General features: G+C 40.4%; 1 protein-coding gene across 5 annotated transcripts in view; it reads right to left on the reverse strand.

The window, feature by feature from the left end:
• The window catches only part of PFKFB1 (6-phosphofructo-2-kinase/fructose-2,6-biphosphatase 1), a 56,265-nt gene that overhangs the window by 19,769 nt on the left and 20,321 nt on the right, over positions 1-16,175 (reverse strand). For 3 of the 5 annotated variants that reach the window (XM_054472044.2, XM_054472043.2, XM_054472047.2), the window contains exons 2-7: positions 10,694-10,819; positions 8,255-8,348; positions 7,352-7,418; positions 6,376-6,450; positions 5,843-5,899; positions 3,681-3,802 (exon numbers count right to left, since the gene is read on the reverse strand). In XM_054472044.2, the coding sequence (XP_054328019.1) occupies positions 3,681-3,802; positions 5,843-5,899; positions 6,376-6,450; positions 7,352-7,418; positions 8,255-8,348; positions 10,694-10,819 (541 nt within the window). The remainder of the gene's footprint in view (positions 1-3,680; positions 3,803-5,842; positions 5,900-6,375; positions 6,451-7,351; positions 7,419-8,254; positions 8,349-10,693; positions 10,820-16,175) is intronic. The other 2 variants (XM_054472046.2, XM_054472045.2) reach the window with 1 other exon arrangement.

Raw genomic sequence — 16,175 nt, forward strand, 5'->3', positions numbered from 1 at the left:
TCCAATGTCTTACTGGCAGCTCCTGACCTGTTCACTCCCCTACCCTTTCCCTTTCTGATCCTGAGTTGAGCTCTTCACTCCTTTTTTTTTTTAGCCTCTGCTACATATTGTCCTTTATACTCTACACACAGCTACCAGATTGTGTCTGTGTGCATATGTGTGTCTGTGCATGTGTGTGTTTCTCTCCTCATTCAGAAGTGGGGTTGGCCTGGGTTATTTTCCTATTTGCTATGCAGTCAACAAACATACTCCAAACATACTCCTCTGTTCTAGGCATTGTGCTTGGCATGGAGACCCACTGTCTGTGCTTTGGGAGCTCTCTGGCCAGTCAGGAACAAATACTTGGAAACACATGATCAGTGCTCAACATTCATTCCATAAATAGTCACTCCCTCTAAGGTGTGCCAAGTAGTGGGGCATGGGGATACAGAGGTGGTCCACAACATCATTGGGGAACTTGTGGTCCTTGTCCCAAGTTCCTTACTGTATCCTCAATTCTGTGCTCTGTCATGAACTAATACCTATATAATGAATGATATTTAAACTGTTCAACCACCTGTTTGTGTAGAAGCTGGAGGGTGGAGTATAGGCACTGACTAATCAGAAGACTAGAAACATGGAGCAAGACTTCTGAGGCCTATGCCGTACCAGGCATTAAATCCTTTAGTTGTTGCCCTGTACAGAGTTCAGAGAAATCCCTGGGAAGAGGAGTGGAAGGCTGGGGCAATGGGGTGACACCAGCAGCCCTGGTTGCATGGTAACAAAACCAACTGAATGGAAAGAGCTGCACTGCACTAACTCGAGGCAGGTAAGGTTGCTGATAGGTTTGGTTTCAGAAAGCCTCTCCCTAGATCTTCCTAGAGAAGCCCTTTATGGCTGCACCACACTCATCATGCCCATCTGTGCCTAATGGCTTCCACAGGGCACTTGTATTTGTTGAACACTTTCTGTGCATCTGGCAGGGAGTGGGAACTTTTAAGTGCATGAATCCTCATAATATTGCTACAGAGCAGAAATTATCACCTCTGTTTCAAAGGTGAAGAAACTGAGGCATAGAGAGAGAAAGTGATTTTCCCAAGGCCACCTTCTCGGGAAGAAGAATCCCAGAATGCTCCCCTCTCCAATCATTTCTTCTAGAACCCTCAGAGCCTAGGGGTAGAAAATATCTGATGTAAACTTGTTGCCTGGCTACTGTCTGTTCCTAACACTAGGTCCTTTGAGGCTCTAGGAGCTTCCAAATTCCTCAGCTTAGTCTGATCTTCTGGTTTTGCCTTCTCACATTGGGCCCAGTTGGCCTCACTTTATGGTCCCATGCCCATACCCATATCTTCTCTGTTTCATTCTTGTCTTCATACCTTTGCTATTACATTTGGAATATTTTCTGTATTTCTCTATTCTTGTTCAGATTTAACTAGGCACTTACAAAGTGCTATTCTCTTTGCCCGATTTCCAAAGTTGAGCTGCTATGCATTTATACCTCAAGAGCTGGCATATCCACTCTCTTTTTTGAGATCACGATCATGTGAAGTCATTTAGAGGTGTTCCACACCAAAAATAGTAGAGTAGCTAATGCCTACCCTCATTCAAATTTTTAATTTTATTTTAAAAATTTAAAAATTTTTTAAAATTTTTATTTAAAATAAAAATTATAAACTACAGAATATGGGGAAGTCCTCCCAAGTTCTGGTTTTATATTTTTCCACTTTGACTACCTGGATGCTGTTTTTGAAATATCCAATATTATAAAAGCCTTTAAGCCAGCTGGGTGCGGTGGCTCATGCCTGTAATCCCAGCACTTTGGGAGGCCAAGGAGGGCAGATCATTTGAGGTCAGGAGTTTGAGACCAGCCTGGCCAACATGATGAAACCCTATCTCTAATAAAAATACAAAAATTAGCCAGGCACGGTGGCGGGCACCTGTAGTCCCAGCTACTCAGGAGGCTGAGACAGGAGAATTGTTTGAATCCAGGAGGCAGAGGTTGCAGTGAGCTGAGATCACACAACTGCACCCCAGCCTAGGTGACAGAGTGGGACTCTGTCTCAAAAAAAAAAAAAAAAAAAATAAAAAATACAAGTTTTTAAGATAGTTTTTTTCTTAGTTTGGTAGCCCCTATCTTGCTGGTAACCTCGGTGTAGTCTGCCTATTGGGTAATCCAGCTCCTTTAGACCTTCTTCCTTCAAGCTGGACTGGGTCCCATGTTCCTACAGCCCAGTTGGTTTACTGTCACGAGTTGTGACCAACTGTGTACTCATTGTCTTCTCCAACTAACTGGACATTCTGTCAAATCAGGGACAGCCCTTTCCTCTTTTGATTCCATGTTCAGGGCTGGGACCTGATGCATAGACTGTAAATGTCTGTTGATGGAAAAATGATGACATAAAGCTGACCTTCTAGATCTGTCTTCTTCTGGCCCCAACTAATTCATCAAACAGCAACCTAGCAACTGTAGGGTCTAGGCCCAGGGCTGGGGCTTTGTCAATGCCGTTCTTTCACTTACACCCTTCACCCCGGCCTTCAGGCTCCTTTCACCATATGCTGTTAGCCCATGTTGTGCCTTTGTGATAATTTTAAAAAGCTGTACTTTCCTTAGGGTCACACAGCCCTACTTCAGCACACATCTTGGTGAGAGAAGCGAGTGTACCCTTGACCAGGGTGCCTGTACAATGAACAGTCTGCACAACTGGGATATGGGTTCGAGTATATATTGTGCTACTGATTCATTCATTGTGTAGCCCAAGGTAAGACTTTGACTTGATCTGGGTCTCAGTTTCTCCATCTAAAGAGTGGGGCAGTAACAGTGCTCATTTCTTGGTACTTCAGTTGGGTAAGGCCACTCTTTAGATTTATTAGAGTGGTGATGACCATTTGAAGCCTCTTTATACTTCTCACTTGGGGTCTCTTATCATAATACATTTTCAAAGAGAGTAGGGTTCTGGGAACATTCTACATCTAAAACTCACATCTGCTGTCTCCTATCTTTAGTTGGTATTATGACAGAGCATTTCTTTTTTTTTTTTAAATGGGTCTTCTCATATGTCGAAGCACTATAGAAGCTATCCGAGGATAGAAGCCACCTCTTTTGCCCCTATTTATACCCCCTACATACACCACTGCCCAAAGGGTCCAAATACTTGTTGATTGATGAGACATGGGAGTGTTGTGAAAAGAGACATGACTAGGAGACAGAACATGTAATTAGAATCCTAGCTCTACCCCTTGTGGTAGGAGCTTGGGAAAGTAATTTCAGCTCTCTAAGACTCAATTTCTTTTTATTGAAATTTTATGATCATAAGACTTATCTCAGCCTCCTTTACAGGAGTCCTAGAGGATTAAATGTAAGAAAGAAGGTAAACATGTTTGGAAACTGAAGTGTCATTCATGTGTGAAGAACACTTCTGTAATAATAATCTCAACACCCACAGGAGGGGGGCATTTGTTCCCAGGGTCCTGAACTGTTCATATTGCTCAGGAAAGCACTATTTTAGTCATCTTAGGAACACCTTACACATCAAGGAATCAGAGCTGAAAGGATCCTTGAAGAAAGATCATCAAGTTCAGTTTCCTAATATTACAGATAGAGAAGTTGAGGCCCAGAAAGGGAGGATATTTACTGTAGGTTCTACAGGATATCAAAACTGGGTGAAAGATCTAGACCTTGACTTTGGGGTGCTGGCTCTTACCTGTCCAGTTCCTCATCCAAGGGTTGGTAGTTGACCTCATAGCACTCAATTCTCTTTAGAAAGTCTTCCAGAACCTTTTCCCGGTCACAGTCTATATAATCAGGGCTGCCAAGTTTCACTTGCTGGGAGCAGGGAGAACAGAGGTATCAAGGGAGACATTGGGAGACAGTCGGTTTTCTTTGGAAGGTCCCTTAGAGACCATTGAGTACAAGATGCCTCATTATAAAGATGAGGAAATTGAGACCTGGAGAACACATCTTGCCCAAGTTTACAAAAATCAGCCAATTGAAAAGAAGCTGGTTGTGTGACTCCTCATTCCTAATCTCAAACAAGGCCTGTTACATTTTACTCAGTCCCAGAGCATACACTGCTCATAAAAGAAGAACATTTATAAGAGGACCAGAAATTGTGATATGAGAAATGGCTGAAGAAGAGGAACTAGAGATCTTGGCCAGGGGTCATTATGGCTTACATGTATCAAGTGTTTACCGGGAGATTATGACGTGCTGTCTTTGGATTTCTGAAGACTGGCCTCTCCTAATCCACCAATACCCACGTCTCCTCCCACAGTCCTCATCTCAGGTACTGGCACTATCACCTACCCAATCATATGATCCTAAATGGAACCTGGGAGTCATCCTAGATGTCTGTCTTTCTATCATCCCTCACCTCTTAGCAGGTACCAAATCCTCTCCACTCTATCATCTCCTCCAAATATCCATTCTTTCTTGCTTGTGCTCACTATAGCTTTGTGCCAAATTACTTTGTCTATATACTTTTTACTTCTAATTTATTCACCATACTGGCAGCCAGAAGGGTATTTCTAATATGAACATCTGGCCAAAGTATTCTCCTGCTTAAAGCCCTTCTACATTTTGTCATACCTTTTAGAAAAAAGTGTGAATTATTTTAGCAGGTGGCTCATGGCTTGTCATGATTGGGCCCCAAATTATTTCTTCATCCTTATCTCCCATGGCTCCCTTATTCCTCCACACATTTGGCTTTAGCCAATTTAAGCTACTTATAGTTCTCCGGAGATGCCATACTTAGTATATGCTTATATCCTTATTTTCCATTCTTCACCCACCAAATTCCTATGTGTTCTTCAAGGAACCATTCATTTTAATTTTACCTCCATTAGGAAGGCTTCCCTGATTTCTGCCCCCATGCAAAGTTAGGCCCTCATCACTGTCTTCCCAAAGTTCCTCTGTTCCCTCATATCACCTCAGTTCTCAGAGTTCTGTATATACACTTGCCAGTCTTCCTTACGAGACTGTGTGCTCAAGGGAAGGACTCTCCACTATCCATATATATGTCTCTAATGCCCAGAATGGCCAAGCCCAGGTATATAGTCAATTTCTATTGAATCAATAGATAGATAGATAGATGGGAGGATGAGGAAGGAAGGGAGGAAATGGACATGCTGTATGTCCCAAAAAGTTAAAAAAATGACTGATTAATAAAAATTACAGGGAGGCAGATTCCAGCTTGACTGGACCGCCTTTGTTGAAAGCAATGGGCCTCTTATCATTGCAGGTATAAAAAGAAAATCTAGATATACATTTAGGTAAGATTTCAAGTATCTGATGGAGTGTAGAAGAAAATTACCCTTAAGGTCTCTTCTGTTCTTGAGCTCCAGTAATTTGATGAAGTAGGGAACAACAAAATGTGGTAAATGACCTAGTTCTAGACCACATGCCTAGAATCTAAGAGCAGTGATAGTTCTGGTATGAATTTTGGGGCAGAATAAAAAATGTAGGCTTTTGAGGCAGACAGCCAAGCCTGAGGTCCAGTCCCACTTCCATCCCTTTCTATCTGTATGAATCTTTGACAATTCATTTATCATTTTGGAACCTCAGTTTCCTCTCTCTAACATGGAAATAATCTCTAATATGCAGTTTTGTTGTGAAAATTAATGACAGTCAAGTTTGGTATCTGGAGCATACAAAGGGCACTATATATGTTGGCTTCATTAAAATTAATAGAGTCATTGTAGGCCAGGATGGTTAGGGAATGCTTCCTATGAAAACTCAGAGGAGAAGATCAGGGAGGAATACTTTCTTTAATCTCATGGAGTTGCCTTAGGCATAATCTCACCTCTGCCTTAGGCATGATCTAAGCCTAAGGCAGAGCAAAGTGGAAAAGTAACTGGTGGTCCTTACCCTGATGTTTTCTGCAATTATGCCAGGGTCATTACAAATGGACTCAATGAAAAACACCTATAAAAGAAACAGAAAAGAGATTTCCAGCAGGAAATTATGTTTGGTAGGAGCTGAACATAGCTTTACTCCTTTTCAATGGCTCTAAGTCATCTCCAGGGGCATCTCTGACAACATAATGCTTTCATACAGTGGTACTTTCAGGCTTCTGAGTTTCATGAGGCAGATTGGCTCTAAATTGAATGACCCCAGATTGTTGTTTTATATCTTTACTGGGTTTAGGTCTTGTATAAGTTCTTTGTAGTGACTCTCTCCACTCTTTCCCCATAGCCAGCCTGTCTGCAGTCATCTTCCATTGCCTAATGTGGCACCCCTCCTTTCTTGTTCTGCTTTGCTGCTTCTGACTATATCCTGGAAAGTTAGAGAACCAAATTAAAATGTTGAGCTTACGGTTGCTCTGAGTCCCCTGGTTTGCCTTTCTTTGGGGTTTGTGCTGGAGAAATAGGCTCTAGATAAGAGTTGGAGTGTTACCATACCTTGTAACCATGTTCTTTTGCAAACTGCAGGATCAGTGACCGTCGTTCTCTGGTAGTGTTGGTGGCATCAAAAACCTAGAGGCAGGTAATAAGATTGGCTTACTCTGAGTCTGGTGCTAACAGAACACCTACTCTTTTCCCATCCCTGTGCTAAGTGGAGGGCTTCCATATGGAGGTAGAACTTGAACAAGGTCTTGAAGGATAGAAAGGATTCATGATTGCCTTATGACAATTTCACAAGCACATATTGGGCCCATATGGTCTGTCCAGAAATGTATGCTACCCTGTGAGTGTAATAAGGCAAGAGGAAATTGTGGGTTTTTATTAGGGTCATTTTATAGGTGAGGTAACTGAGGTCTAGAAGAACTTGGCTTGACCAAAGTCACCGAGAGTTGCTGACAGAGCAGAGCTAGAACTGGTTCTCTCAATTCCTAGCTGAAGCTTCTTCCTTCCTTATCACTTTAGAAGCCCTCAAAAACAGGAAACAATTCCCAGTCCTCAGCACCTGAGATTGGACCATTTGCATATTTGAGAATCTCCTCCCCTTTTATAATTTGCAAATCCTAGCCAAAATATTGACTAGATATTTAGGTAAGTCTCTATAACTCAAAACGGTTTGTACTGCAGTTTTAAATTCTAATATAGTCCTGCTGAATTATTGGGGGTAGACTGGTAGCGTATAGTGGTTAAGAGCAGGGATTCTGAAGCTACACAACCTGGATTCCACTTCTGGCCCTGCCAGGTATACGTTGTACCACCTTGGGAAATTATTTAATGTCTCTGTGAACCATTCTTCTGGGCTCTGAATTGGGGCAAAATAACAACACCTATCTCAAGGGGGGAACATAAAACTAAATTATTAATATATGCAAATACTCAGAACATAATGTTCTGTACACATTAGTAAATTTTCAGTACATATTAGCTAATTCCCTTCCCAGTAGTTACCCAAGGAAAAAATAAAAAATTTCTTTACCGCAACATGACCTTCCTCACGGCTGAGATAGTTGTGAACATCCTTCAGGGCTGCCAGGGCACACTGCCTGAAATAGACCAGGAAAGAAAAAGAGGCAACCCTTATCCCCCAGGATGGATTTCTCTCTCATTGTCTGCAGTATCTTCTGTACCATCTCTCATGTCTTAGACTAACTTATCATGTATTGAACATCTACACAGGGTGCCCTACGCTTTAGGCACCATGCTAAGCACAGAGGGGTCAAACAGTTGAAAGTGGCTCTGTGTGCACAGCTTACCCAGTTTAGGGGAAGGTATAAAGTGACACAATCAGGAAAAGCTGAGCAATGACAGAAGCCATAATATTAAGGGCTCCAACCCTTGAGCTAATGGAACTCAAGCTGAACTGTTTTATGAACCCAAGTAGAGCATGTGGTCTGTGAAGTAAAAGGCATTCCTGGCATGGGTAACACACAAGCATGACAGTGGCAATGTATTTATGCTTTCAGCAAAAATCTCTTTAGTGATTACTCACTGCTGGGTTCTATAATGAGGGCATAAGGCCCAGGCTCTATTCTGCAAGTACTCAGAGTCTTGTAGTGCAGAGAGACCTTGAGGTTGAACTGATGAGACTACAGAAACTAGAGTAGGCCAAGCTATTGAGATTCTTGCCTCAAATGCTAAGCTGAGAAGTTTCTACTCTCTCCTGTCAGAAGTAGAAGACCATTAAAGGTGCTTGATAAGTGGATGGTTATGACCAGAAACAGGATTTGGGCAGGAACATGGAAGGGCTGTTCCAACTACTGTTTGAGAGTCTAGAGGGCCTCCTTTCTGGTCCAGATTATTCTGCCCTACTCCTCCAATATCTGAACAAGAGCCTTTCAGCCATGAGACAGCACAGGTTCCTAAAATATTGGGTACTTACTTCCTGATTTGCAGGGCCTCCATGTTGTCTGGAAGAAAGAATTCATAGTTCTTGTAGCTCACTGCCTCTCGTCGATATTGGCCTAAATTAAACACTGAAAGCAGGGAGCGCCAGTGAAGAGGTTGGGAAGATCCCAGTGGCCAAAAAATGTCCTTGCTAGGAGGGACCTCAGAGGTAGAAGAAGGCATAATTTGTAGCTATAAAATGTGCTTTTAAAACTTCAAATTATGGCTACCAGTTTATTTATTCCTCACAAAAGCCCTGCAAAGTAGAGATCACTATTACCATTTTATAAATGAGGAAACTGAAAGTTCAGAGATGGGAAATAATTTGCACAGTTATTTCCTATCTGTGGATATCTGAGATTCAAACCCAGGTCTATTTGGCTCCATAGCTGGTGGTCTTTCCATTATTCTACTTTATCATAAATGCCAATTCTTAAAATGCCCTACTCCAGTGGAAAGATGAAGAAATGGAGATCTAGGGAGTAAAATTAATCACCAAGGGTCAAACAGTGAGTGAGCTGGTGACAGATATAGACTGGACCTCCTGACTTCTAGTCCAAAGTTATTTTATTTTTCTATATTATGAGGAAGATTTTAAATCTAGATCTCTAGGCCATACTTTCCCACTTGCAATGATGAAAAACTAGAGAGGAGGGAAGGAAAGGAGGAGAAAGAAGATAAGCAGCCAAAGAGTTAATATTTCATTCACTCATCTAACAAATACTTTTTGACTCCTACTCTGTGAAGCAGGGTATGAGCTCTGGGTCTCAGGGATTAGCCCGATCTTCATGATGGGGCCCTTAAGGCACTCACAGTCCAACAGGTAACACAGTGAGTAAACCAGTAAATGGAGAGCTCCCACAGAGTTTGTTAAATGCTCTGACAAAGAAAATATGAAGCCATGGAAGACAGTGAGAGGGAAGGAAAGACTAATTGTACTTGGAATGATCTGAGAAGGTTTCACCATTTGAACCAGGCTTTTTAGGGTAGGCACCTTTTACAGGCAGATATGGGCAGCGGGAGTCAGGAACAAAGGCATTCCAGGTAGAGGAACAGCTTGAGCAAGAGTATGGCATTGGCAGAAGGAAGAGCATGTTTGGAGGATGGTGAGTCATCCACTATAGCTGAGGCCTGAGATGCTGGAAGGGGCCAATTGTGGCGGGCCTTGAACAACAGGCTAAGGAGCTTGAATTTAAACCTGCAGGCCAAGGGGACCTTTGGAGGCCACAGGCATGTTCAGCTTTGTGCTTTGAAATATGACTCTGGAGGCCTTTGAGAGAATTGAGTGGAGTGAAGAAGATAGAAAGCAGGGGAATCAGAAACCCTGAACCCATGATGGGGCCCTTAATGCAGAAACCCATCTGCCAGTGTCCCATGTGCCTCTACACTCAGCAGATTTTCCTGAGAGCTTGCAGTCCTCCATGAGAGCTGCTCCTTCTCTCCTTCCCTTCTGCCAATGTCTTATTCCTCCTACAAGACTCAGCTCAAACATATCCTATGTAGGAAGCTTTCCTTGCCTTCCAGTTGGCAAATCCCTTTGTGATTTCATACAGCACCCTGCTCCTGCTCTAGAATTCCTAGATGATATGAGGTATTCTTATACATCCCAGCTAAACTCAGAACTCCTCAAGGACAGGGTGTGAGTCTCAACCAGTTTTGTATCCCCATTGCCTAGCAGGAGTTTGGGCACATGGAAAACCATTGGGAAACTCTTCACCAGTGAATTAGATAAAGAGAACATAGATGAACGGAAAGAAGAAATGGGAAAAAGAAACAAAAATTGGGGAGAGGAAGGAAGGGGGGAGAGATAGAGGGAAGCGGGGCAGAGAGACAGGATGTTGAGATTAACAAGAAAAAGAAGGAGACAAAAAGAATGGAGAAAAGGAGACTATAGGGCTAACATGGGATTCTTTTCTCTTCCAATCAGTAGAATCATGCATTAGATTTGGCACAGTGAGTATCAGGCTTAGAATCAAATAGACCTGGGTTCATATCCTGGTTCTGTAACTGGCCATATGCCCTTAGACAAGGCACTTCACTCCTTGGGCCTTAATTTCCTCAACTATGAAATGGTGAAGAAGTGGTAATGCTAATAAAAGTAGTAATATTGGTATGGCAATAATAGTAATGGCAATAAAAATAGTATGTTACTCACAGGGTTGTTTTGAGGTCATGGAACTTCTTGAGAGAAGACATTTAATCTTAATACTAGTTTTCCTATGCTTAGCACCTACAGTAGTGTTGGGCACAAAGTATGTGCTCAAGGAGTTATAAAATGTGTAAGAATGTAGTAATAGTGATAGCAGTAGTCCTAATGCTGGTAATAATAATGATGGGGCGTTTCTGGTATTGAGGACTTTGGCCTTCTACCTAAGTAAGGTTTTCAGCCAGTAGCTTTTGTGGGGTTGTTGAACAAAGGCTTTCAGAGACATACCTTTAGTTGGTGTTCCTATCCAGTTGAGATATCGTGTGAGCTTCGTGGAGATATAGGTCTTGCCTCGAGCTGGTAAACCCACCATGATCACCATTGTAGGGGAATTGGTAAACTGGGGTATGGATGCTGAAAAATAAACAGACCCTCAAAAGCTTATCCTCAGATTCATAGGCTCTTCTCGTATTAGGCCAGAAATGTAGAGTTGTAAAGAACATGTCTCCCACCATTACAATAAGGAAAAAACTGGGAAAGTGAAAATTAAGAACTTCTCTCAGACTCATCAGAAAACTGAGGTTGCAGTACCACAAACCTGTAGAAACAACCATCTTCAAGGGAGCCACAGGACCAGGCATTTTCTTACCTGGTGCAGATACCACTGAACAACATACAAACTCATAAGAAGATTCAGCTAAAAATTATGATGAATTGCTAAAGGCTGGTTATGTGCTAGTGTGAGAATGTGAAGCCTGTAGGGGCTGCAGACATAGGCAATTTTGCACCCCTTTGCAGAGTTTTCCTCCAGGAACTCCCCCAGGTGCTGACAAGAAAGACTGAGAAGAATCCTGAGAAAGATATCCTGTAGTTCTGGCTTGGGGAGAACAGTACAATAGCTGTTGCTGAAATTCTGCACAGACTATTTTCTCTGTATTCTCTATGGAGCAAAAGCCTTACTATTCAGGGAAAAGGCAACAAAAACTAGCTTGAAAGTACTGGGAGAAACTCACTGCAGCTGGCAGAGCAGAATGGCCAACATCACTGAAACTCTGCCCATACCAATCTACCTTATCTTCCCAAAGGGAAAAAAGTCTTAGTCCTCAGAAGAAAGGGCAACAGAAACTGAGGGCACTGGTGAAAACTCACTACAGCTGGGGGAGAAAATTGAAAAAAAAAAAAGAAGTCCTAACCCAGGAGGGGCAGGAAAATGTGCTAAGCCCACTTGGGTTAGAACATAGGAGGAGGGGCAGGAACACTTGTGAAGGTCATACCTCCCACACTCAGGGTAAGCCTGCCTAAGACTGAGACTTAATCAGCATAGCATAGAATGTCCCAGCTCCCCATTCCCCCACTACCAGGCTAAAAAGCATCAGTAAAAATAATAGTGGAATACATCTATAAGAGATTTAAGAGATATATTATCTCCAGGGTGTAGCACAAAGGGCAGAATCAAGGCAAGGAATAAAAACAATGTCTGAAGAGAAAAGCAATCATTAGGACCACAGTAAGTTATGACACAGATGTCGGAAATATCAGACAAGGAATTTGTTTATTTATTTAGATTATTTTGCTTTCTTTTTTTACATTATAGATTCAGGGGTTATATGTGCAGGTTTGTTACCTGGGTATATTGCGCAATGGTGGGGTTTAGGCTTCAAGTGAACCCATCACCCAAATAGCGAACATAGTACTCACTAGGTAGTTTTTCAACTCTTGCTCCCTCCCACTGTTCCCCCTTTTGGAGTCCCCTTTGTCTACTGTTTCCATCTTTATCAGATAGGAAACTTAAAGTAGCTATGATTAGTATGTTAAAGGCTCTATTGGAAAAAGTTTATCATGAAAGATCAGATAGGTAATTTCGGCAGGGGGGTGAAAAGTATAAGAAAGAATCAAATATAAATGGGAGAGAAAAAAACACAGTAACAGATCTGAAGACTATCTTTGATGTGCTCATCAGTAGACTCCGCACAGCTGAGGCATCAGTGAACTTGAAGATAGCTCAATAGGGATCACACAAACTGAAAAGCAAAGAGAAAAAAAGAGCAAAAAAAGAAAACAGAACAAAACATCCAAGAACTGTGGGACAATATCAAACAGTATAACATATACGTATTTAGAACACAAGAAGGGGAAGAAAGAATAAGGCAGAAGAAATATTTGAAGACATAATGGCCAAAATTTTCCAAATTAATGATTGACACCAAACCACAGATTCAAGAAGCTCAGAGAACACCAACCAGGGTAAATACCAAAACCAACCAAAAACCACACCCAGACAACATCAAATTCAAATTGCAGAAAATCAAGACAAAAATAAAATCTTGAAGATTGCCAGGAAGAAGGCGGTAGGTGGGGAACATCTTACCCACAGAAGAACAAAGAGAAGAATTATACCAGACTTCTTGTCAGAAACCACATAAGCAAAAAGACAGTGGAATTAAACCTTTAAAGTATTGTAAGAAAAAAATGCCAATCCAGAATTCCAAGTTCTGCAAAAATATCCTTCAAAAATTAAGATAAAATACTTTTTCAGACAAACAAAAACTGAGGAAACTCAACATCAGCAGACTGTCTTACAGTCTAAATATTAAAGGAAATTCTTCAGACAGAGGGTTATGATATAGGTCAGAAAATTGGGTGTACATAATTAAAGGAAGAGTGTTGCAAAAGGAATAAATGAAGAAAAATATAACTATCATATTCTTAATTGTTCTAAAATATAACTGATCGTTTAAAGCAATAATAGTACCAATGTATTATATGTTTATTGCATTTGTAAAAAAATAATGGAATACAACAATGAAACAAAGAATGGAAGGAAGGAATTGGGGATAGTCTTGTACTACACACATGAAGCAGTATAGTATTATTTAAAGGTGAGCCAAATTATATAAAAATGTACATTACAAACTTTATGGAAATGACTAAAAAAGTTTCTTTAAAAGATACCTAAATAATAAATAAATACATGAGACAAAATGGGATCATACAAAATGACCAAATAAAATAATGAAAGGCAGAAAAAAGAGGGAAAAAGGAAACAAAAGCCAAATACAGTAAATAGAAAACATCAAGAACAAATAATATAATGAAAAGAAAACAGAAAGATGGTAGATTTTAATCTAAGTATATTGATAATCACTTTAAATGTGAATCGACTAAACATTCCAATTAAAGACCAAGGTGGTCAGATTAGATTAAAAAGTAGGATCCAACTACATGCCATTTACAAAACATATATAGTTGAGTCCAATTCTCAGACCTTTTATCTCTCACTAACTCAAATATAAAACTCTGATAGAATGCATGGACAACTATATGAAAATTGAAAGGTAAATCTAAGTAGGTAGATCAGAGAAGACACCAGAGTTTGAAGTACCAACTAAACAATTGCAAATTCAACATTACTTTTCCCCCATTCAGTATCCTGAGCCTGAATTCAACATGGTGTGCAATCCAAAATGAGCATTGTTTAGCAGACAGAGATGCAGGAGAAGTCTTGGAGTTTTGGCTCAAGGAATGTAAAAGAGAACTAAAATTCAGAGAGAGTGGGGGAAATCCATTGGGTTTCCTTCTTTGTTTCCACAGTGGAGGTAGTAAAAGCAAAGGTGGCTCAGAAGCAATAGTGGCCCAGAATGGGAGCCTCCAGGAATCAAAACTCTGTGGGATAAGGTCCTTCCTCTAGGTGAAGCCACGATGTCAAGAAGACACCTTTATACCAGTTTTTCCTCTCCCTCTCCCTCTCCCTCTAGTTCTCACTCTCCCTCTCCCTCTCTCGTCCTCACTCTCTCCTCCTGCTACTTGTTTCTGGAAATGCTACAACCATGACAGTGGGTAGTTTTTGAAGAGAAAACAGAAATGAGAGCCCAGGGAACTGGAAAGTACTGAAAAGATAAAGGAGAGGGAAGAGTTTTGAAAAAGCAACAGTGTAAAGTTGATTTGAACCCCAGGGCTTACCTCTGACTTGTGACTGCTTTGATCTTCATTAGCATACCAAAGATTTGGAAACTCAACTAGAAAGTACACCTCCACCCAAGTCTCAGACTAACCACTAGATGGTACACATGCAGGACAGACCTATATAGTACTGAAAAAGGCTTGAAAATTGAATTGATGTTGGAACCAAAATATATAAAAGGCTAAAACAAAAATATAGACCTTTTCCATAGGATATAAACAAGATACAGAATCTCAACACAATACTCACAATGTCCAGGATACAAACTACAATCCATCAGCATGCAAATAACCATAAAAGTTTCAATTAACATGGAAAAAGACAACAGACATGAATGATGAGATAACACATTAAATTATCTTAAATTAGCTATAATAAAAATGCTTGAATGAACAATAACAAGCGATTTTGGAACAAATATTTAAAACAGAAGCACTCAGTGAAGAAACAGAAGATATAAATAAGAATCAAATGGATATTTTGGACTAAAAATATAATAGCTGAAATAAAAACTCAGGAATGAAAGAGTAGATAGAAATTTCATAGGTGTTACAATGACAAGAGTATATAATAGCAATTCTAAACACATAAATTCGACAACATAGATGAAACAAATTCCTCAAAAAGCACAAACTGGCAAAACTTATCCAAAATGTAACAAATAATCTAAATAATCTAAATCCTTCTATAAATATTACTGAAATTGAATTTGTAATTAAACATCTTCCCCCAAAATACCCAGGTCCAGACGGTTTCACTGGCAAATTTTACCATTCATTTAAAGAAGAAATAGCATCAATTCTATACAATCTCTCTATGAAACTAGAAGACAGGAAAATACATATCAACTTACTCTGTGAGGCCAGCATTACCCTGATATAAAAACCGGAAAAATAAGTGATACAAAAAAAGAAAACTACAAATCAATATCCCTCATGAACATAAACATAAGAATCCTAAAAAAATGCAAATGAAATTTGGCTATATATAAAATAGATAATTAATATACCACAAGAAAGCATGGTTTTTCGCAGGAATACAAGGCTGGTTCAATATATGGAAATCAATCAAAGCAATCCATTCCAAAGATGTAAAACCCCATGGTATGGTTTGAATGCATCCTCCAAAGTTCATGTGCTGGAACTTAATCTCCAATGCAACAGCATTGAGAGGTGGGACCTTTAAGAGGTGATTAGGTCATGAGGGCTCTACCTTCATGAATAGAGGCTTCTGCCCTCATGAATGAATTAATGGCGTTAATAATGGAATGGTTTAGTTAACTCAGAAAACAGTTCCTGATCAAAGGATAAGTTTGGCCCCACACTCGCATGCACAGGCACGCACATAAGCACACTGTCTCTTGCCCTTTCACCTTCCACAATGGGATGAAGCAGCAAGAAGGCCCTCACCAGATGTGGCCACGTGATCTTGGACTTCCCAGCCTCCAGAACTGTAAGAAATAAATTTCTGTTCTTTATAAATTAGCCAGTCTGTGGTATTCTGTTTTAGCAGCACAAAATAGATTAAGATGCCCCAAATTATATCAGCAGATGAAAAAAAACTTTTTACAAAATACAATATCCATTCGTAATAAAACTCTTAGCAATTTGGAATAGAAGGGAGCTTCCTTAACCAGATGAAGAATAGTTACAAAAAATCTACAGCTAATATCATACTTTATGTTGACAGACTAAATGCTTTCTCTCTAATATCAGGAACAAGGCAAGGATGTCCACTCTCACCACTCCTATTCAACATAGTACTGAAACTCCTAGTCAATACTATAAGGCAAGAAAGGAAATATAAGGC

The sequence above is a fragment of the Pongo pygmaeus genome, chromosome X (assembly GCF_028885625.2).
Source record: "Pongo pygmaeus isolate AG05252 chromosome X, NHGRI_mPonPyg2-v2.0_pri, whole genome shotgun sequence".
NCBI classification, from domain to species: domain Eukaryota; kingdom Metazoa; phylum Chordata; class Mammalia; order Primates; family Hominidae; genus Pongo; species Pongo pygmaeus.